The following is a 22307-nucleotide window of genomic DNA, read 5'->3' as shown; positions in this document are numbered from 1 at the left end:
TTTTAAAATAATATTCACTGAAACGATCGGATTTTACATCACGGCTGCAGAAATGAATCACAGTTCTGAAATAATAATAATAATAATAATAATAAGCGGTAACTATGCTGGAATGTAACCATGACAACGAGCCGAACTTTAAACAAACGTTAAATACAAACCAGAATCAGACGTTTGAATTAAACTCCACAAGAACGGAGCGAGGCGACGGAAGGTTTTCAGGAAGTAACCATAGCAACAAGGGTATAAGGGTAACGTGGCTAGAACGTTTGTTAAACAGAAGGTTCACGTGAAGTTTATATACGTGATGAAATGAAAGCGGTTCTTGTTAGCGCACCCGTCACGCGTTCTCAAGTTTTTCGAGGTGTTCCAGCCACCACCGATTCGGACATCTCTCCTTTATCTATACACATCCGTCTATCTATCTATCTATCTATCCATCTATCCATCTATCTATCCATCCATCCATCCATCCATCCTATAGGCAGGTATGGTGAAAGAGCTGTAAATAATCATGCAGAATCTTACACACAACACACAGGTAGAGGTGTACATACTATTCTCTACTAGGGTGCCAGTGCATGGAATATGTCTCACATGTCAACGACACACACACACACACACACACACACCCACACCCCTTGCTTCTCAGAAGCAGTAGCACCCTAACCCTCCCCTCCCCTCCCCTCCCCCCTTTCAAGTCCTTCCATGACATCACTGATGATGTCACAGCAGCAGGTGTGTCCGTTCCAGTCCTTTCCGTCACATGACCTTTTTATCTTAGAATGCAAAGGTCACGACCTCTGACCGTAGCTTGAAGGATCAACATGCTGTCTTTGTGTGTGATTTATAGATTCTTCATCGTTGTTGGTCCAGGTGCGTCTGTGTGTGTGTGTGTGTGTGTGTGTGTGTGTGTTCATTTGTCCAGTGGGCAGGTGAAGGAGTCTCGTATCCGCACCAGTTCAGAGACACACAGGTGGCCATACAGCTTGTTATACCACTCTGGACACCGACCCCTGTAACACACACACAACCACATGAGTTCAGTCTGCTCTGGAATGGTGTGTGTGTGTGTGTGTGTATCTGCAGTCTATTCTGGAAAGTTGTGTGTGTGTGTGTACCTGCAGACTGGTCTGGAAAGAAATGTGTGTGTGTACCTGCAGTCTGTTCTGGAAAGTAGTGTGTGTGTGTGTGTGTGTGTGTACCTGCAGTCTATTCTGGAGATGTGTGTGACGCGGCTCTTGTTCTGGCCGCTTGGCTCTATGAGGTAGCGTGAGGTCATCACATTGGCCCGTACACCAAGTACTGGCGCAGCCTCGTGCTCCACCGACACACACACATACGCACACGCACCTTTAGGGAGGTCAGTCACCCATGACCTGTAACACACACACACACAGTTAAACGTATGAATAAGAGAATTTATCACAGATTACCAGTGTACTTCTGCGTGTATAGTGTGTGTGTGTGTCTCACCTCAGCACCACGTAGTCGGTGGCTGGATTTGGCGCCATGTTGTTGCGGATGTACTGATAAATATCCGTGTTGTTGTCGAGTGTTTCGATCACACGGCTCTCGAGCAGATCTTCATCCCATCGTTCCTGCTCACGGATGATTCGCTGCAGAACCTCGTCCACTCCAGTCGCCATGTCCACACACACCTTCCACTGCCGCAGTGACCAGCCATCGTGCACCTGCACCATCAACACACCACCTTCATCATCATCTTTAAGTTTGTAAAGTTGCAAAAAGGTCCCCGGTTTTGTCTCCACAGGCAGTGATGCGAGAGGAGAGTGTGAGTGTGCTCGTCGATGTGATGCGAGAGGAGAGTGCTAGTGTGAGGGTCAACGTGGTGTGAGAGGAGAGAGCGAGTGCTGTGTACCTTCTTGTACGCCAGTTCAGCATGTTCAGGGGTCGAGCAGGTATCGTAGCCTCTGAACTTCTCCTTGGCTTCTTTAAGCAGAGCGTCCATGCTGTCCTTCACCAGGCTCCTGTAGCCCTGAGACTCGTCCAGCAGGTCCTCCATGCGAGGGGGAACTAAAGCCTGCTCCATGTAGGAGTTCCTGCAGCCGCACACTTCCTCAGGGATCTGGACAGACGGAGAGACCTTCAGCATCAGCACTGACCTCAGAGCAGGTCCAGATGAAGGAGGTACCCTCACCGGGCAGAAACCAGGTTTATGGGTACGCAGTATAGAGTGATTTTATTATTATTATTATTATTATTAAGAAGAAAATAATAATAATAATAATAATAATAATAATAATAATAATAATAAATAAAACTAAAAATAAAATAAACAAATAATAATAATAATAATAATAATAAATGTAACTACAAATAATAAAAAAACAAACATTTTAAATAATAATAAATAATAAGATAAGAGAAAGAACAAGAAGAAAATAAATAAATAAAATAAAAATAAGGATAATCTTTGATTTGTAGACAAATTATTAAACTTCATGGAATAATTAATGGACATGGATTATAACAAAAAAAAATTTTTTTTAGGCAAGCATTTGTTTTTTGTTTTTTTTGCACTTTACAACAAACATTTATGTGAACTTTTTTCCTTATGGTATGTTTATCTTTTCACATTTTGACCTGTGAGGAACAAGAAGAAAGAAAACATCTCGTGTTTGTTCATCTGAATAAAAATAGAATAAAAAAATAAAAAAAGGAAAAGAAAAGCGGATGTTTTCGTCCATCCCGTTCCTGTCCACTCTTATTTACACTCCCAGCTGTGCACTCGCAGCTGACCGCCGTGAAAATACAACAATAATTCAGTTTCAGATCAGCTGGACAGCAATCAGGTCATTATTTCTCATCCTGTTTGTGTGTGTGTGTGTGTGTGTGTGTGTGTGTGTAAAATCCTGTTCATGTCTATGGCCTTCCTTTTCGTGTGAGGCTGTGACAGACGTCTCTTCCTCTGTGTGTGTGTGTGTTTTCCTGTCCCTTTTGTCCAGATAAGTCCATTATCTAAGATTTTAACATGGGATCAGGACGACCCTGCTTTAGCCAATAAAAGATTTTATTAGCAGAAAGGGTAAGTAATACTGTGTGTGTGAGTGTGTGTAATACAGAGAGTGTGTGTGTGTGTGTGTGTGTGAAGTGTAGATAACGAGCTTCTCTGCAGTGACAGTAGGAGTGTGTCGAACCTGGAAGAGTTTCCTGCACTCCTGGATCATGTGCGTGAGGCCGTGTGTTGCTGCCAGGTTTTCATTCAGGTCTCTTTGGTCCGGTTTCCCGAGTGTGTTCTTCCTGCTCATCACTCTGTCACACACACGCACACACACACACACACACACACACACATTTCTGTTAATGATAAAACTTTAACCACAGCATCCAAAAGTAAATATGTTCATAAACCTACACACACTCACGCACACACACTCACTCTCATGCACACACACACACTCACTCACTTGAACACACACACACTCTCTCTCTCTCTCTCTCACACACACACACACACACACACACACTCTCTCTCTCTCTTCCTCACACACTCTCTCTCTCTCTCTCTCTCTCTCACACACACACTCTATCTCTTACACACACACACCTGGGTGAGGATGCGTCCCTGCGGGCGGTATTCAGGTGAAACAGTGACGGTGCGAGACACACAGCCAGGTTGGTGCAGGTCATCTGATTCTCGCTCACGTTGGCCGCCACGTCACTCAGGAAACACAGCAGCGTGTGTAAAGCATCCCGGTTCTCATCAGGAAGTAAACACACGGCGGCGCGCACCGCCTGCAGACGCTGTTCCACAGGAATAACTGCAGGAGGAAAAAATAAAGCCGTTACACCGCGTCAGAACCTGCGCTCTATTACACCGCGTCAGAACGTGCGCTCTATTACACCGCGTCAGAACCTGCGCTCTATTACACCGCGTCAGAACCTGCGCTCTATTACACCGCGTCAGAACCTGCGCTCTATTACACCGCGTCAGAACCTGCGCTCTATTACACCGCGTCAGAACCTGCGCTCTATTACACCGCGTCAGAACCTGCGCTCTATTACACCGCGTCAGAACCTGCGCTCTATTACACCGCGTCAGAACCTGAGAATACGGAAAATCTTGCTAATCCCAAACATGCTAGCATTAGGCTAATTAGCAGCATTCATCACTGGTTTAATTTGTTATTGTCGGCACCACAGGGTCTGTATTGCCATAAGTTATAAATACATTGTGAAAGATATTAGTCATTAAGCAAACAATGAATTAGCGGTTAGCTTAGCTTAGTGATGATGAGTGTGTCGATCACGCAATGCAGAGTTTGAAAACTCCAGATTGTCAAATTATTGGATTATATCATCTATCTATATATATCATCCATCCATCCAAACATGTTGGCATTAGCGTTTGGCTAATTAGCAGTGTACAGCACTGGCATTATCCATTATTGTCAGCAGCACAGAGTCTGTATCGCCGTAAATCATAAATACATTGCAAAAGATATTAGTCATTAAGCAAACAATGAATTAGCGCTTAGCTTAGCGACGATGAGTGTGTTGATCACACAATGCAGAGTTTGCGAACTCCAGTTTGTTGCATTATTGGATTATTTCATCCCAAAAAAATGATGTAATCTTGTTTCATAAGTGCAAAAAAAAGATCTTATTTCTTTTTATATCCAGTGGAAGAAACCGATTCTTGTTTAGCGCACATTTTTGGAAGCTTTAAAAAAAAGAAAAGAATGAATGAGTCCAGTGTGTGAGGATGATGTGGTAATCAGGGTTACGCCTACGGGAGACTTAAAGCACCGTGAAGTGATGGAATGTTAAATGTCAGTTATGTAAGAATGTGTGTAATATGTTTTCACCATCCTCAGGCTATGGGAATAACACACACACACACACACACACACACACACACACACACAGAAGCCACTTGTCCAGCAGGAATGTTGACCCGTGGTCAGCTATACATACACACACAGGCCTGTTTTTTCAGGGCTTTTCAGAGAAATCATGAGTGTCGTAAAAAATCAGAACTAAATAAAAGAAGGTTTGTTTCCGAACTGTTTACGACGTTTTCAGCGATGGAAACTCTGAGGTTTCGTCAGACTGCATGACGTTGTGTTCTAAACTTTCGTTCTAAAAACATTTATAGGGAAAAACAGGAATGATGTAAAATATGAATAAATAAATAAATATTAAGTGGTTAGCGCTGTGGCCTCACAGCAAGAAGGTCCGGGGTCCGAAAACCGGGTTCGAACAGGCAGGGGCCTTTCTGTGTGGAGTTTGCGTGTTCTCCCCGTACCTGTGTGGGTTTACTCTGGGTTTCCTCCCACAGTCCAAAAACATACACATTAGGTTGATTGGTAATTCTAAATTGCCCATAGGAGTGAGTGTGTGTGGTTGTCTGTCTATATGTGTGGCCCTGTGATGGACTGGTGACCTGTCCAGGGTGTACCCCTGCCTTTCACCCAATGTGTGCTGGGATAGACTCCAGCAGACCCCCGTGACCCTAATTAGGAATAAAGCGGGTATAGAAAATGGATCGATGAATGGATGGATGGATGGAAACTGAACTCAGGGGTCTTTAAGAACAGCCTGTAGGGGGAGACTCTGAGACACTAACTCAGTCCAGTCAGACCAGGCCATGGACTGATGTGTGTGTGTGTGTTTTTTTTTTGTTTGTTTTTTTAAGAATTAAAAATTAAATTCTTCTTCTATTTCGAATTATATTCTTAAAAATATTACATTTTAATACCAAATATAGTCTTTTTTTTTTAAATGAGACTAAATAAAAAAGTATAAAAATAAAGAATATAAAAATAAAAAAAACAATTAAAAATCGCAAAAATCATAGAAAGTTCTTGGTTAAAAAATGGATTTAAACAAAATGGAAAAAATTAAAAAATAAAAATTAAATTAAAAAATCCCAAATATTTAAAGTCTAAATGCGAGAGTAACCTCTAGATGACACAAAAAAAGAAAAAAAAGTAATTATTTAAACTGTAAAAAGAGATGCAAAAATAACAAGATAAACAATTTTGAAAAAAGGGCTTAAATGTAAAATTTAAAAAATTTAAAAAAAAATATTAAATTGACATAACTAGGTTAAAAGTGATTTATAAAGACTACAATTTTTTTTTTACAAAATTATACAGAACTTTAATAAAGATATTTATTTATTTAAAAATGGGAAAAAAATAATCTTTTAAATTAAGTAATTAAATTAAACCTTATACAAAAATCTGAAGTAATATATGTGTGTGTGTGTGTGTGTGCTTACACTGATAGATCTGCAGGAAGGTATCAGACAGTTTGCTGGTGACCAGCGGTTCAGGTAGATCTCTGAAGTACTGTTTCAGCATGTCTGCCACGTCATAAGCTGATTGGCCCTCATAGCTGACTCCGCCCCCTTCTGTGCCACACGATTCATTGATCTGGCGCAGAGCCTGAATGCGTGATTTCACCCCTGACTTCCTGAACAAGCCCACCTGCAGGGGAGACAGCAGGACCCTTACACATCTGGGTAAAAGAATGTGTGTGTGTCTCTCTGTGTGTGTGTGTGTATATATCCCTCCCACACACCTGGTCGAGGCCGTGGTTGCGCAGGTAGCGCATGGCCTGTTGGATGCCCTGCGGTAATGGCTGTCCGCTCCTCTGCACGTTCACCTGCAGCGGCACGCCAAACACACTCCTCTCCTTTGAGTCGCGCACTTTCATCCGTTTCATGAACTTGGGTACGGCCCTGTTGCAAACACGCACACACACGCGCAATATATTAATTCATTTACGAAACCTGAGAAAAATAAATACCCAGTGTTACACTATAACAGAGTTGTGTTTTTTTAATATACAGTGTACTTCAGTGCACTGTGTGTGTGTGTTTGTGTGTGTGAGAAGGAAACTTCTAAAGGCGGAGGGCAGCTGAAATCTGTTTCCACCTTCCTCAGAAACAGGGTAAACAGATAGAGACAAAGCAGGGAAGAGCCATGCAAACACACACACACACACACACCCTTGAACTTTTACACTCTGGGTGATTGTCTCACACTGTGAGACCCATGTGCATGTGTGTGTGTGTGAGACTCACCAGCTGAAGCTGTGTTTGTTGCTAGGTCTGTGTGTGTGTGAGACTCACCAGCTGAAGCTGTGTTTGTTGCTAGGTCTGTGTGTGTGTGAGACTCACCAGCTGAAGCTGTGTTTGTTGCTAGGTCTGTGTGTGTGTGTGTGTGTGTGTGTGAGAGACTCACCAGCTGAAGCCGTGTTTGTTGGTAGGTGTGTGTTTCTCCAGCAGAGCTGTGAGTTTCAGCAGGCTGTATTTCTGCAGCAGATTCATCTGTAGTACTGACTGACAGTCGAGCTGCAGCGTGGACGATGACATACTCGGTCGGTGCGAGTTCTGAAAACTGGGCCAGCGCATCTTCTGAGGCCTGCAAAACACACACACACACACAATTACCACTTAGCAGTGAACATGATAAAAATATTGAACTCACTTCCAAACAAAACCCACTGCACTACACTAGGTATGTTTCCATTTGAGGAACCAGTATAGAAACCTTTTTAGTTCCTGCAGCTTTAACTTGGTTCTCAGGGCTAACAAATATTTCTGCTGTTGTGTCCGAGTTTATCATCTTACCTGTTAGTTCGGGTCAGTGATGCTCCCACACCCGAGTCTCGTCTATCTCTCACGCTAACCGTGTCGTCCTGCTCGCCTAGAGGGTTTCCTGTGCTCTCCTGGTCACTCCCATTCTCCGTCTCCATCAAGCGGTTCTGTAACGGAGATGAAGGGCAAGGAGAGGCAGAATCCAAAGCCGAGTCCGAGTCTCCTTCTTCTTCCTCCTCTTCATCCTCACCAGGTCCTGCTTCTGTCCATGTGCTGACCAATCGCTGCAAGCCAGTCACTCGCTCTAGCACGTCCTCGATTTTTGGCTCCTCCTCCTCTACCTCTGGTTCATCTTCTTCCTCGTCCCCTATTTCAGACGGCACATTGTCATAGAAACTCAACCGACTGTCTAATGAAGTGGAGGACCTGCGATGAGGCCTGCTGTCACTTCGGTGAAAGGAAGCACCATCGGCAAGTGACTTGGGAAAGGTGCCCGGTTTGTGACCATCAGGAAGATAAAAATATATCACTCCAGACTCCTCATCTATCGTCTTATGTTCCGCTTGCTTCTCATCAGTCCTTTTGCGGTTCCGTAGGTTGTTCTCCGTGGTCATGCTCGGCTCAGGCCTTCGCTCACAGTTCCGGATCTCCAGGTTCTCATTGTCCTGAACAAGACTGAATGGGTCAAACCCTTCCAGGTACATCCCGACCCGCTTTATGGAGCCGGCTGCTGTGCTGTGGCTCCGAGCCCTCGTGATCGGACTGGGTGTACTCACAGCACTTCCACTACTAGTCTCTGAATTGCTGCTGCCTGTGCTTCCACTGCTTGTCTGTGTGGAGTAGGTGATGCTGCGGTTGTGGGTCCCGCTGCGATCCAGTGTGGCAATGTCGACACAGTTGAGCTGCCGCAGCTTGTCCTCATCCAGACCTTCCTTCAAAACTGGACTGCTAATCTCTAGCCTCCCGTTGCTGACTGAGCCTTTCTTTTTACGCTTTGAAGACATGCTGCTACTACGCAGTCGCAAGCTTTCCATACGCTTCAAAAAGCTCTTGGCCCTTGACCGTGTACTTTTATTATCCCCACTACTTCCTGAGAAGGTTCTGGCATCAAATGCAAAAGTTCCATGTTCAAGTGGTGAAGGAATCCCTTCAGAAAACGAATCCTCATTGGCACCAGAAGTCCCAGAAGAGCACACACTAGCAACAGAGCTAGCACGGGTCGTAGAGGCTGTAGCTACGTTGGAATTGGTGTCAGCCGGGCTGGATGGCACCGTAATACTACGTGACCCTCCATGACCACCACTTCCGGCACTGTGCAAGGATCCCACCTCTGGCTGCTCGCTAAGATCTGTTAGCACACTTTCGGCACTAGCACTGACCCTCTCCCGAAGCAAGTGGCCACCAGGCAAGCGCTGATCCTGGGAGTAGAGGAAGGTAGGGGCAGAAATAGCATCACCTGCTGGAGATGTGAAGACATCCAGGTCCAACTGGTCCAAACGGGACCAGCGCTTGCTGTCCCTCTGAAAAGTCCAACGACCGCTGATGGCACAGGGCTCATCTTCATCGGAGTCTTCACTCTAGAAATGACAAGGTAAGTATTTCACAAACATCAAGCACAATCACATTTATATTGAATCAACAAGAACTAAATAAATAAGTAGACATGTAACTTCTAGATTTCTACACAAATCTAACATCCACCTCTTTTAGTATCATTTCAGTTTGTCTTTGTCTTTTTTGCCGGTGCATTATTACCTTAGCTGTAGAGTACCAGACATGGTCAATAATTTCTGTGTGGTCTGAAGAAACTGAAACAGTCTGAAGCATAATCTATTTAATAAACTGTTCAGACAGGCCATCGAGAGGTCCAGTTTGAGGTTCATTCATTTAGCCTTACATAACTTCCAATCTGATGTCCTAACACTCCCTGTCCACTTAAGTGGATAATGTGGCCAATTTGAGGACAACTGAGTGGTGAAAAAATCTGTTACTTGTCTTCACAATGTCACAAGAGTCAAATGTCCACCATTCCTTCTCCCTAATCTGGGTAATCTATTCCCCCCTCAGGGGATAAAGGGGTGGGGGTTAAAGGGTTTTTGGTGGGGTTACCCTCCAGCTGGAGATTTGGAGCCTGGTCTAGTTCCCTTCCCCCATTAGAATACAAGACTATCAGAAGACCTTAAAACCCCACCTATACCACAGCGAGGCTCAATTCTACATTCCAGTGGTTTTGTGCTCAAGTTGCACGAGTCATGCAAAAGAGTCTGCTCTATACCTTCGAGGTCTGAACGCTGAGCCTGAACGATATGCATGATGATATGAACTATATAAACTGGTGCATGATTAATGACAGTGAACTGGTGATGACCTAAACAAGTGTGTAACTTTGCTCTTCATGGCAGGAAACCTGTACTTAAGTAGTCAAGTCAAAGGCATCTCCTCCACGGTGGATAATAACAGTGGCGGAAAAAGTTCGTAAAACTCAACACGCTAGTTATTTCACAGCCCCTGAGGCTCGGGAACCCTTTGATCAGTGTGATTAGAGCAAGAAACCAAAAAAAAGGGACTTGTGTGAAGATCTTCCCCTGGCACCCTCAATAAAGTGAGCAATCATACAATTAATTAAAGATTTTTAACAATTTGCTGAGACAAATTAATCTCCTGGAGTGCTTTGCAAGTGCAGCAAATACAGACGTTGCCTCTTAGTGCCAAACATATTCAAGAAAGGACTTGAGGCGTATCTGAAGAAAAAGAAATAAAGGAGATAGGGGTCAAGGCATGACCAAGAGCGTGAAGATCAATGCATTCCAAGGATAGTTGGAGTCTGCCGCCCTGAAAGGAGGCACAATCACTTCCTTAAGTCAGCTTATGACCTTTTTCTCCTTAACTCTACGGGCACCGAACACCACCACTGGGGTCATCTGCTTTCATACCAGGACACACACAGGCAAACTCGACAAGGCGGCTATTGTTCAGGCCTAGTAGCGTGCACCGAAAACACCTCCATAAACACTGTGCTTATTTGGTTAAGTCATGGCCTCTACCGTGATTATATAGGCGGCTTGTTTGTCGATACATTCCTGACACGCCTATTTTGAAATCACGGATCACGGAGTGTGTAAGCACACTTATGCACGAACATTCCGTAACCATGTGGACGGACTATCCCATAATGGTGAACTGGACAGGATATCCTCTTCCTTTTTTTGGCAAGTTGTGAAAGAAAGAAGACAAAACAGACACAGAAGGAAAAGCAGGAGAGTAAAGCGAACGCAAGCCTTTCATTTCAGCCATTACAGACGTACTTTACTCGTGCCTTCAGGAGACGAGTCCTGCCAGGAGGAATAAAACTTTCCTTCTAATTAAAGTAGATGACAGACAATGAGGTTAAGAGGAGACAGGAAATAAGAGAACTTACTCGCTTTCTCTGAGGAGTGATCTCCAGCCTCATCATAGCACCCTTGTTAAGAGTGTTTAGTCTCCTGCAAGATGAACAAACACCCAAATTAGAAAAATTCGCATTCGTAAGAACCCTGTGGTCTCACACAAAAAACCTTAATCCAGAATCATGTCCAAAAAAAAGAAAATACTTTCTCTGGAAAGAAAGAGTTAAAAAAGAAAAAAAGAATGAGCACAGCGGTGCTGCCTGATAATGAGCTGTTGAGGGATAAGCTCCAGATTACAGAAAGTCAGAAAGAAGAGAGGAAGAGAAGAAGAAGAAGAAAAAAAAAAGGGAGAAGGAACTCGTTTGAACGGTCGGCGACAAGACCACAAAAGAGACGCCTGGCTTATCCTGCTCGCCACCTGGATAGGGTCATGTGACCTTCAGTTAGGGGCTTTTAGATATGTGTCTGCTCTGAGGGGCTGGCACCACGAAATGGCCTCCAGATGTCTGAGCACTCCAGCTGGGCTCAGCTTGACCCCCTCGCTCACTTAGAAACATGACTCTTCCTCACGGTCCGTCTCACTTTCTCTCACTCAACCTGTCTGTCTTTCTCTCACTGGCCAAATGTGTACAGTGTTACTGTAGTAAGACGAGAAGTATGAGAAAGAAAAAGTTTGCCGAGTCTCAGGCGTCTGTCATTCCACTTCATCTTCATTTGGAATTAAAAGACAGAGAGAGAGAGAGAAAGGAGAAGAGAGAAAGAGATAGACAGACAGGCAGAGAGAGATATTCTGGCAATAAAAGGTTGTAGGTGAGTTGGCAGTAGAAGTTTCCGGAATCTGACAAGTGTTGAAACGTGTGTGTGTGTGTGTGTGTGTGTGTGTGTAGCTTACCTGCAAAGTGCTTCGATGGCATCTCGATCCAAAAAGTCATGATCTCTGGTGACTGACGAGATCTGGATAGGAAACTGACCATCTAAAAAAACAAAAACAAACAAAAAACCACAGAGGTTATTATGTAAAAATTTAAAGCATCACGTGTGTGTGTGTTTTTTTATTTATATAAGAAAGGATATATATCGTACTTTTTACGTTTTCCGAGCCGTTACTGTAGGAACACTAACGTATCAATTAACCAAAACCTTCTGACCGATCAGAATCCAACCTTGGGTATAAATACAGTCTACTGCAAATACTTGCTTCCGATTAGCCGGCAGCTGTGTGTTATTGAATCCCAGTTCACAATCTTCTTCTTCTTTAGGCTTTACCCTTCAGGGGTCTCCACAGTGAATCATCTCTCTCCACCTATCCCTATCTTCTGCATCCTCAACACTTACACCCACTAGCTTCATATCCTCATTTATTCCATCCATATACCTCCTCTTTGTCCTTCCTCTTTTCCTCCTGCCTGGCAGCTCCATGTCCAACATTCTCCTACCAATATACTCACTCTCCCTCCTCTGGACATGTCCAAACCATCTTAATCTGTCCTCCCTAACTCTGTCCCCCAAACATCCAACATGAGCTGTCCCTCTGATGTACTCGTTCCTAATCCTGTCCAACCGTGTCCCTCCCAAAGAGAACCTCAACATCTTCAGCTCTGCTACCTCCAGCTCTGACTCCTGTCTCTGTCTCAGTGACACTGTCTCTAAACCATACAGCATGGCCGGTCTCACCACTGTCCTGTATCACCTTCCCCTTGATTCTCGCTGATATTTTTCTATCACACAGAACTCCCGACACCTTTCTCCACCCATTCCAACCTGCCTGCACTCGCTTCTTTACCTCTTTCCCACACTCTCCATTACTCTGGACTGTTGACCCCAAGTACTTAAACTCCTGGACCTTCTTCCCAGTTCACAATCAACACGCTTAATATGACGTAACCATGTCACCATGGCAACAAGCACAATAAATTGTTTGCTAAATAAATTAATAAATATAATCGTCAAAAACTAAAGATGTATGTTGTGTATCGCGAGTCTCTGCTAAATTTACTTTTTGACCTCAGAACAAAAGAGATCCATTCTCAAGAAGGGATTAAAGAGTCAAGGGGGAGGAGAAAGGCCAACACACACACACACACACCTATGCTAAAACAGTAGAGGAAGTTGCATCTCAGCAGTCAAACAAATACAGCTGCGATGCAAAAGAAGTGTGTGTGTGTGTGTGTGTGTTGGGAGGGGGATTAGGAATGACAATAGGTGCTCAAGGAGCTGTTGAGAGGTCTGCGTGTCTTTATAAAGCCCCCGTCTCTGTCGGAGCTCGCAACAAAACCACAACCATTAATGATAATTTAAAACACACAGAGAGAGAGAGAGAGAGAGAGAGAGAGAGAGAGAGAGAGAGAGATGCAGTGAGGGAAGGAATGAAAGACGAATGGAAACAGGTAAGGAGCGAGGAATGTAAGGAGACATGGAAAGTGAGAGGAGAGTGGAGAAGAAAATGAAAGGAATTCTAGAAAAAACTGACTGGACGAAAGAGAAAGAATGAAAGGAAAGGGGACAAAAATGAGGGTGTGAAGAGAAAGGGTCATAAAAAATAAATAAAATAGAGAGAGATGGACAGGTGAGAGCCGCAGACAAAAACACATGAGAAAGTGACAAAGTTAGGTGAGAGAAAGAAAGAAAGAAAGAAAGAAAGAAGTAGAGGAAAATAACAGAAAAAGAGAGACATGTAAAAGTGAGAGAGAAAGGCAAAGAAAAACACGAAAAAAAGAGAAGACAATCATTCTAATGCAAGACACACACACACACACACACACTTCACTTTCTATTATCAGAAACTTTATCTACAGTAATGTGAGCTTTGCAACCCTCAAATACACACCCATACACTTCACTCTGTGTGTGTGTGTGTGTGTGTGTCAGAGCTTTAGAATGTGAGAGCGTGTTGCACGTGTCAGCTGGAAACATAGCTGCAGGTCAGAATCCAAACAAAGTGTGTGTGTGTGTGTGTGTGTGTGCGCGTGTGTGGAAGGTACTTAGGCCTGAGGTGTGCTATCACATGTCTCACACTCCTTGCTTCATTAACTTACTTTGTTCAGTGTGTGTGTGCACGTGGGGTGTGTGTGTGTGTGTGTGTGTGTGTGTGTGTGTGTGTTATACTACGTGCCTTTCTATATGTAAAAGAAAAGAGAAGACAGGAGACACAACACAAACCTGAGCCAACTCAGGAATGTGCTTTAGGAAAGGGGGATGGGAGAGAGAGACAGAGAGAGAGAGAGAGAGAGAGAGAGAGAGAGAGGGGAAGTGAAATAAATTAAGAGAGAGAGAGAGAGAGAGAGAGAGAGAAAGAGAGACAGACAGAGAGAGAGAGAGAGAGAGAGAGAGAGAGAGAGAGAGGGGGGAAGTGAAATAAATTGAGAGAGAGAGAGAGAGAGAGAAAGAGAGACAGACAGAGAGAGAGAGAGAGAGAGAGAGAGAGAGAGAAAGCAATTCAAACTTAAGTCTTATTAAGTCTAATTACACAAAAACAAAATCATGTCAGAAATATCGACCCTCATCATTCATGGTCCAGATTGGATGTTACACAATAATTCCAGCCCCATGCCCTCATCCTGTGACAGGAGAATGGACACTGTATTTTTTTCTCGTGGTGCTGACGTGCGTCTGGACACACAGCCACGTTCATTCAGTAATTAGGAGCTCAGGCCCGGTTTGTGACCTACATACACCCCCTGGGCTATTCCTGTCAAAAGCTGCTATTCATGAAGATGGAAAATCCATCAACAAAGAAAAGTTCTTACCTTCATAGAGCTGAGCGTACTGGGGGAACCCAGCGGCCCGGAGCCACGTACATGCCTCCTTCGCCTCGATTTCTGAAAGAGACACAAGCACAGTGATGATAAAGAAACTGGTCAGATGTACAGTAAAATTTTTCTATAAGGTCCTGCTGATTAAAAAAAAAAAAGACTCAAAAAACCTCCCTGACCAGAGAAATACTTCATTAATATCCTGACCGGTCATTACCAGACATCTGCATGGTGTCCATCTTCGGATAACGTGATGATTTTACACTATAAACTTAAAGTTAAACTCAAAGTCCCCGGAAACCAGCATTTTTACTTGGGTGTCCCCATAATTACAACAATACATGAAAGTGTGTTTCAGATATATATATATATATATATATATAATTTAAAAAATGCTATTTAACTTAAGAAAGAAAGAGGAAAAGAAAGAAACGCCAGGGGAAATCGGGGGAAGGGATACAATATTACATATAGACACAATTTTAGCATCAGCTGATTCCAGAGATCTTAATCGTGTATTTTAGGAAAAACAAACAAACAAAAATCTTATATTGTTTCCCAGAAATATTGATTAAGTTTTTTTTTTTACCTATTAAAGATATATTTCTCTGTAGAACTTTGTTTTTTGGTCAACAAATTCTAAACGTTGTTAGAAAGAGCAACAGTTATCGTGTCAGCTAGTAACGAGGCTCAGCTAATGAGGCGAACGAGTCACGGTTCGGTTCACGCCATGACTCCGACTCCACGCGCTCCTCCCTGTCCAGCACGTTCTCCTCGACCTCGCAGTGTGGTGCTAGTTTTCAGACCGCACTGCTAAAGCTTATTATCCTGGGAACGACCCATTTATGAAGCGACTACCAAATGGCCGACGAGGTTTCCAGTAGTCGTTTCGGCTCGTAGACGGGGCTGGATACATGCGGCGAGGCGTCTGAATGCTGGGTGAAGCCGTGACTGGGACCGTAAATTCTAATATCAGACTGATACATTAAAATAAAATAAATAACGAATCAATCAAAAACACAGATCCTGTTCCTGTCCCATGCAGCACTGTGACTAATCACAAGACATTTCACCAGTGAGACTAATCACAACACAGCGCTATGATTTAATCATAACACTGTCTCCCCCCTCAAACCAGTCTGACCAATCAGAGCACGGATCCTGTGTCCAATTAAAAAGTCACTCTGGCTGAGAGAGAGTTGAGAGAGAGAGAGAGAGAGAGAGAGAGAGCTGTATGAGTAGAGGTGAGGAAACAGAGCTGCTGCTGATACGTGACTCTCTGCTCGGCTGACTGAGAACATGCGTGTGAGGGAAGAAAACATAGGAGACGTGAGATAAGGGAGGCCTCCTTGTGTCGTACGGACACACACACACTCACATGCACAAACACACACGGAGCCACAGATGGCATTTACATACCAAAAACAAGCCTAGACAGAAACAAGGAGAAGAGAAAAGAAACAAATGGGGTCTGCAACACACACACACACACACACACACTGACATGAAGTATTCTTGTGTAGTGTGTAGTTCCTGGACCCTGAAGAATGTTTGACAATAATTACACACACTTCTGAAAGCCTCTGTAATGAGGGCCCATGCTTCCTGTGTGTGTGTGTGTGAGAGAGAGAGAGAGAGAGAGAGAGAGAGATTGGCTAAGTACATGTTTAAGGTCACACATGGGAACAGAGAACCTATTTAAATGTAAATGCTACACACACACTCACACACCTCGATACACACATCAATGCAAAGAGCCAAGATAAAGACTGTACTGTCTGTGTGTGTGTGTGTGTATTGCATCCTGTGTCCCACCTTAGCAGTGGTGACCTCACTTCCCTTTCCTGTCCAATCGGAAGCTGATTGGAGTCTGATGTGTGGTCGCCATGGCTGCTTAAAATACCACACCTCCTTTTGTTTAAAGGCAAACAATAAAAGGCGGCAAAAAACGCACCAACGCAAATATAGGACACGACACACACACAGAAAAAGCCCACACACTGAGAAAACCATCCATCCAAAACGGAGAGACAGATAAACAGATAGCTAGATAGATCTGTCTCTCTATTTATCCATCTACCTAGAGGAAGAGACAGACGGAAAGAGAGAGAGACAGATAGAGAGAGAGAGTCAGAGAGAGACAGGCAGGCAGAGAGACAGAGAGAGAGATAGACAGGCAGACAGACAGACAGAGAGAGATAGACAGGTAGAGAGAGAGGGGGAGGAAAAGATTGACCGAGAGAGAGACAGGCAGACAGACAGCGAGAGAGAGAGACAGAGAGAGAGACAAACAGGCAGAGAGCGAGAGAGGGGTAGGAAGAGACAGACAGACAGGGAGACAGACAGTTACAGTAATGTCCAGTTTGATAATCCTCCTGTCAGCCTGTATCAGATGTATCACGCTAGCTAAATTTACCACAGGAATAACATTTAGCAAGCTAACAATCTACACCCTAATAAAGTGCTAGCAACAAGATTAGCATCCCTGCTAACCGCGTTCCTGGAGCGCTAATCACTCTAGTGCTTCAAACTTCACAGTATGCTAATCACACCTGAAGCAGAACACATTAAACAGCTAGCTGAAGAATGAGAGAAATAAAATAAAGGAAAAAGAGTGAGTGAGGGAGTTTAAAGTACTCAGTTACTTTAGAAAGAAAGAAAGCAAGAAAGAAAGAAAGAAAGAAAGAAAGCAAGAAAGAAAGAAAGTGTGGAAAGAGAAGTCTGAACAGGTTCCAGTTCCACAGGGAAAAGCTTTCGAGGAAACAGATTCCACAAGAAACCTGAGAGCACTTGAGTTAATGAGTGAAATATGCTAACAACGCACATTCGCGCGCTCTCTCTCTCTCTCCCTCTCTCTGGAAGAAGAAACAAACAGCTGGTTCTCCTCATCCCACTTTCCATTTCTGCGTACCCATCATTCAATTCCCTCAAAAAGAAAAAAAAAATTCTTGACAAGCTAAACTTGCTAACTGTTAGCACTTTTCTTCTCTTTTCTTTTTGCCCTCAGCCTCCCCAGCATCTCCTCATCCAGCTTTCCGTTCCTCTCTCCATCGTTCCACCACATTCCATCTGGAATCAAATTGAAATTTGCGCTAATTCCAACAACCTGACAATGCTAACAATTTTCTTCCTTTTTTCCCCAGGAACTGAATTCTGAGTGATGGTAATGGCATAGCAACGCTAACAATGCTAACCATGCACGTTCGTATTCTTTTCCATTTTACTGGGTTTTCCCCGCTATTGCTCATTTCTCAGTACTGACCCACAACACAGCTGGCTCACTTCCTGGTTCCATCACCTAGTGACCTTTGGCCTGTGCTTTTGCAGAATCATTGATTATCTAGAGCAAACAGCTAGCGAGGTCAGAGCAGGGCTCCTCCTTCACATATAAAACTCTTTATTTTACAGAAGACATGAACTTATCCCCCATGTACTACTGGAACTTTTGTCCAGTACTTAAAAAAAAAGTATTTAGCCTCCTTCTCTAAAACTAATAGGTCAAATAGACCACGCCTCCTTTTCTGAAACCGACAGGTCACATAGACCACGCCTCTTTCACTGAAACTGACAGCATGCACGCAGAAACAGCTAATCTCGCTCGTTAGTGCGTTCATTTTTTTGACAAATTCTTAATTTTTCCGGCATCAATCTCTCAGAGCATTTTATTCTGATCTCTGCGCTTTCATATCCAATCAGAATCTTACCCCGATACGTGGTCACCATGGTTACCCGTTACCCTTAAAAATCCACGCCTCTTTTTTAGCAGATTAAGACTGATGAAACTGAGCAGCTCATTAACTCTTAACCGATGAAGCCAGGTTTATATCCATCACTTCATTCTTCGGTCAATTATTTATATTTTTAAATGATTACAGGTGTGAGGTAGTTTAAAAAAACCCTCCCTGTGATGGACAGCGTTGTTTGTGAGGAAAGCTTTCAGAAAGGCTTCTAAAATTATCCATCTCTCTCTCTCTCTCTCTCTCTCTCTCTCTCTCTCTGTCCTTTTCCTGTCAGAGGAAGTTCTCACAATTGCAGGCCAATATTGTGTCAGCGTGAGGAGGAGGAGGAGGAGGAGGGAACTGCAAGCTCCCCCTGCTGTGTGTGTGTGTGTGTGTGTGTGTGTGTGTGTCGGTCTTCTGGAGACTGAATGTAAATTTGGTTCTTCAGGCATTTCTAGGCCGATGTTTGTGATCATCTTCACAGGTACAGAAAGTACAGTGAGCATTCCAGTGAACTAAAAGTATTGGCACCCCTAACAATCAGGGAAAGAGACAAAACCTTCTACGATCTTATCAATATCATATCGTCATATTGTGCAGCTTTAATCGTTTTTTTAATATTTTTCAACGTAAATATACAACAAATACTTCCATTTTCCTGATAAACAAACAAACAAAAACAATCAGACACAAACTTCACACTCCAATCAAATTTCTCAAAAAATCTATTGGCACCCCGTACCATCACAAAATGAGCACAAAGTGTGCACCTGAAACATTTCAAACACACAGTGTTGTGTGACATAGGTGCATTCAATCAGCAAAAAGAAGTGCTGCTAGCCCCGCCCCTAAAACAAACAAAAACCAGAACTTTCAAGTTCCAGAACGGGGCACCAAAACTTTTTACAGCACCAGGATAACTACTTTATAAGCTAAGATTTCACGGCCCTGATACACGATCGCACAATTAGTGGAAACACTTCCTCGGAACCTGAGGCGGCGGTTCTGACGGCCACCTTGTTTTTCCTTTGCTAAATGAATTATAGAGAGTTCTACAGTGCTGCCTGAACGTTTGTGTAAAATGAGCGGCTGATTTTTTCTCACACACACACACACACTCAGAATCTAAACGGTGTTGATCCTCACACACCTGGATGTCCATGCATCACTCTGTGGACTTGAAGCGTATCGAATGATTCCATTAAGGTCCGGAAACATATGGAGAGTCCGTGTGAGTGTGTGGGAAACCATAGAAATGAGATGATCCTTTCCATCTGGACACACTCTGTCTCTTTCACACACACACACACACACACCTTGGCATATGGACTCATTAATATCACTTTGAAACCCATTTACACGTCACTGATCCCGAGCTGTGACGCGAGCTCAGGTCAGGACAGTGTGATTGCACTGACAAAGTGGAGACCGAACGTGTTAATAAAGTGTGTGTGTGTGCGGTCCTTAAAAAAAATGCACATTCCAAAGTATTCCTCAGTGTTATTGTACTTCAACCGCACGTCCAAACAGACAGAATTCACAACAGGATTTAACACATATTCAAACAAACAAACAAGCTACATTCACATTTCCAGGTAAAAGACTAGAAACATGGAAAAGTTCAGTCTTGTGTATTTTATTTATTTATTTATTTTCTTGTGAATTTTATGTTCCAGTTACCACATGCCCCGGTACCACAGGGAGGTTCCAGTTAGTACCGTTTAATCCTCAGAACGTTCCACTGTCTTACAACCGGTCACATTTAACAAGCTTAACCAAATTCCATCCTTGCAACTGATCTGAATCAAATAAAAACCAACAAACACAGTTCTGTTATAAATAAAAAAAACCTCTTGGACTTCAGATCGAACCCTAAAGCGCACGAGCGCTCTTTATTCCCTGTGCCTCAGGTGTCACCCTGAAGCAGATCTAATCTAAAAAGGAACAAAAATTAATTTAAAGTCGCAATAAATTTATTATTTTTATTATTAATTTTAGATAAAACACACGCTGAAGATACACATCCAGCATCTCTAACAGCCGCGGGATAAAGTTCAGTGATTTTATTATTTCTACCGTCTAACAGAAAGGCATAAGATAAGAAATGAATAACTAGAGATGTGAAAGGCATGAGTGGAATGTTCCCGGAGGAACTGATATGACGTGTTTTACGGCGCGTACTCATTGCAAAGGCTATATCGAATATTAACGAGGTCCTGTTGCAACGCCAGAGGAGCGCGCGTGCGGGGTGCGAGTGTGTCCTCGCGCGCAACTTCACGCAAACTTTATTTCATCTAAATTCTACTCAGCATGTCCGAGGCTCTGTTCTCTCAGAAGAAAAGAAATGAAAGAAAAATGAAAGAATTAATCATAAACGAACTCTACTCACGAGTGAGGATCATTTTGGCTCGCGCGCAGTCAGGTATACAGACGCACACTTCTCTCTAATCCAGCATTACGGCCGAGCTCGCGCACAAACACCGAGATCTGGTCATGAGCAGTCAAGAGCGAAAAAAATCCACATTCCGCACGCGCTCCGAGGGGAAAGCCATCGATCCGGGAATCCGACGTTTGGCACAAAGTCCTCTCTGAGTGTGTGAGTGTGTGTGTGAATGAGTGTGTCCTCGCGCCTCCACCGAGAGATTCTGAATGAAACGACTCAGGTCCTCACTATCACCATAAGCCACGCCCACACCCAAACTGCGCGACTCTGATTGGTCAAAGCGCACCCTTCCCTAAATCAACACCAAAAAAAAAAAAACTTCAGGGGCAATCCTGCACTTTTTTATTTATTTATTTAATTTTATTTAATTTTATTTTTTCTGGGAAAAGTCATTTAAAGATCTCTTTTTGGAACGTTTGTGTTTCTGGGTTCTAATGCAAACATAGAACCTCTTCCTTAACCGAACAGCCCCCTAAAGGTGCAAAATGATCCCAGTAAAGATCAGAACTTTTCCACACAGAGTTATTACTGACCACAACGCTGCTGAAATCTCCACTCTGATTGGTTGGTTAGCGTTTCTATAGTAACAGGATTTTTTTTTGTAGACGTTTATGGAAGGAGTCTCCAGTGTCAGAAAACCTGCTGTACAGCTACATTTACACTTTATATGCATATATCAGTGACTGCTAATGAGTTATCTTCATAGTAGAAAACACTGAGGTTGTGTTACAGCTCATATTATGTGTGTGTGTGTGTGTGTGTGTGTGTGTGTGTGTGTGTGTGTGTGTAGTTTAGCAGTATTGTCTCTGTCCTATCTAATCTCAATCTGAATCTCAATCCAATCCGTTCCATTTCTTGAGGTTTTGTATTTATTGCCTTGCCCACAGGCTGTGTGTGTGTGTGTGTGTGTTGACCTGGGTGGGTTGTTAGACCCGAATGTGACATCTATGACCAGTTACACACACACACACACACACACACACACAGGAAGTGAGTGCTGCAGGTGTGTTTTGGTGTGCACTGGTGTGTTGCATAAGAGTGTTTGATGTGTGTCTTTGTGCATTGTGTATGTGCAGGTCAGTGAGGATGCAGCACCGTGTGTGTGTGTGTGTGTGTGTGTGTGTCCGATCAAGTGTGGCAGCTTTGATATTCTGAGGCTCATAACAGGAAATGTCCATAAAAATGGAAAATGGACAACATACACACACACACACACACACACACACACAGGAAATAAGATGGGGCTAAGAATGTGGCACATGGCTGACTTCAATTGTACACAGAACGCGTGCACACACACACACACACACACACACATCATTTAATGTTATAATTATAATTATTATAATATAAGAGACATTATAATATATTATATAATTATAATAGAGACATTCAGTATTCACAAAGCTCACAGTCTGCACCCAAACACACACA

The 22307-nt window shown here is 43.3% G+C and overlaps 1 protein-coding gene across 4 annotated transcripts in view; it reads right to left on the bottom strand.

Annotated features, from left to right (window-relative positions):
• The window catches only part of dlc1 (DLC1 Rho GTPase activating protein), an 87387-nt gene that overhangs the window by 1307 nt on the left and 63773 nt on the right, over positions 1-22307 (bottom strand). For 3 of the 4 annotated variants that reach the window (XM_058384140.1, XM_058384141.1, XM_058384142.1), the window contains 13 exons: positions 14706-14777; positions 11852-11933; positions 10992-11055; positions 7607-9150; positions 7218-7397; positions 6553-6712; positions 6251-6458; positions 3572-3785; positions 3162-3276; positions 1883-2089; positions 1477-1694; positions 1206-1379; positions 1-1016 (listed from right to left, as the gene is read on the bottom strand). The exon at positions 1-1016 is cut by the window's left edge. In XM_058384140.1, coding sequence (XP_058240123.1) covers positions 917-1016; positions 1206-1379; positions 1477-1694; positions 1883-2089; positions 3162-3276; positions 3572-3785; positions 6251-6458; positions 6553-6712; positions 7218-7397; positions 7607-9150; positions 10992-11055; positions 11852-11933; positions 14706-14777 — 3338 coding nt within the window. In that variant the 3' untranslated portion in view covers positions 1-916. Of the gene's footprint in view, positions 1017-1205; positions 1380-1476; positions 1695-1882; positions 2090-3161; positions 3277-3571; positions 3786-6250; positions 6459-6552; positions 6713-7217; positions 7398-7606; positions 9151-10991; positions 11056-11851; positions 11934-14705; positions 14778-20819; positions 21088-22307 lie in introns of those variants that run through there. The other variant, XM_058384143.1, reaches the window with a different exon arrangement.

Source organism: Hemibagrus wyckioides, linkage group LG29 (genome assembly GCF_019097595.1).
Source record: "Hemibagrus wyckioides isolate EC202008001 linkage group LG29, SWU_Hwy_1.0, whole genome shotgun sequence".
NCBI classification, from domain to species: domain Eukaryota; kingdom Metazoa; phylum Chordata; class Actinopteri; order Siluriformes; family Bagridae; genus Hemibagrus; species Hemibagrus wyckioides.
This window is presented reverse-complemented; position numbering and strand designations above follow the sequence as displayed.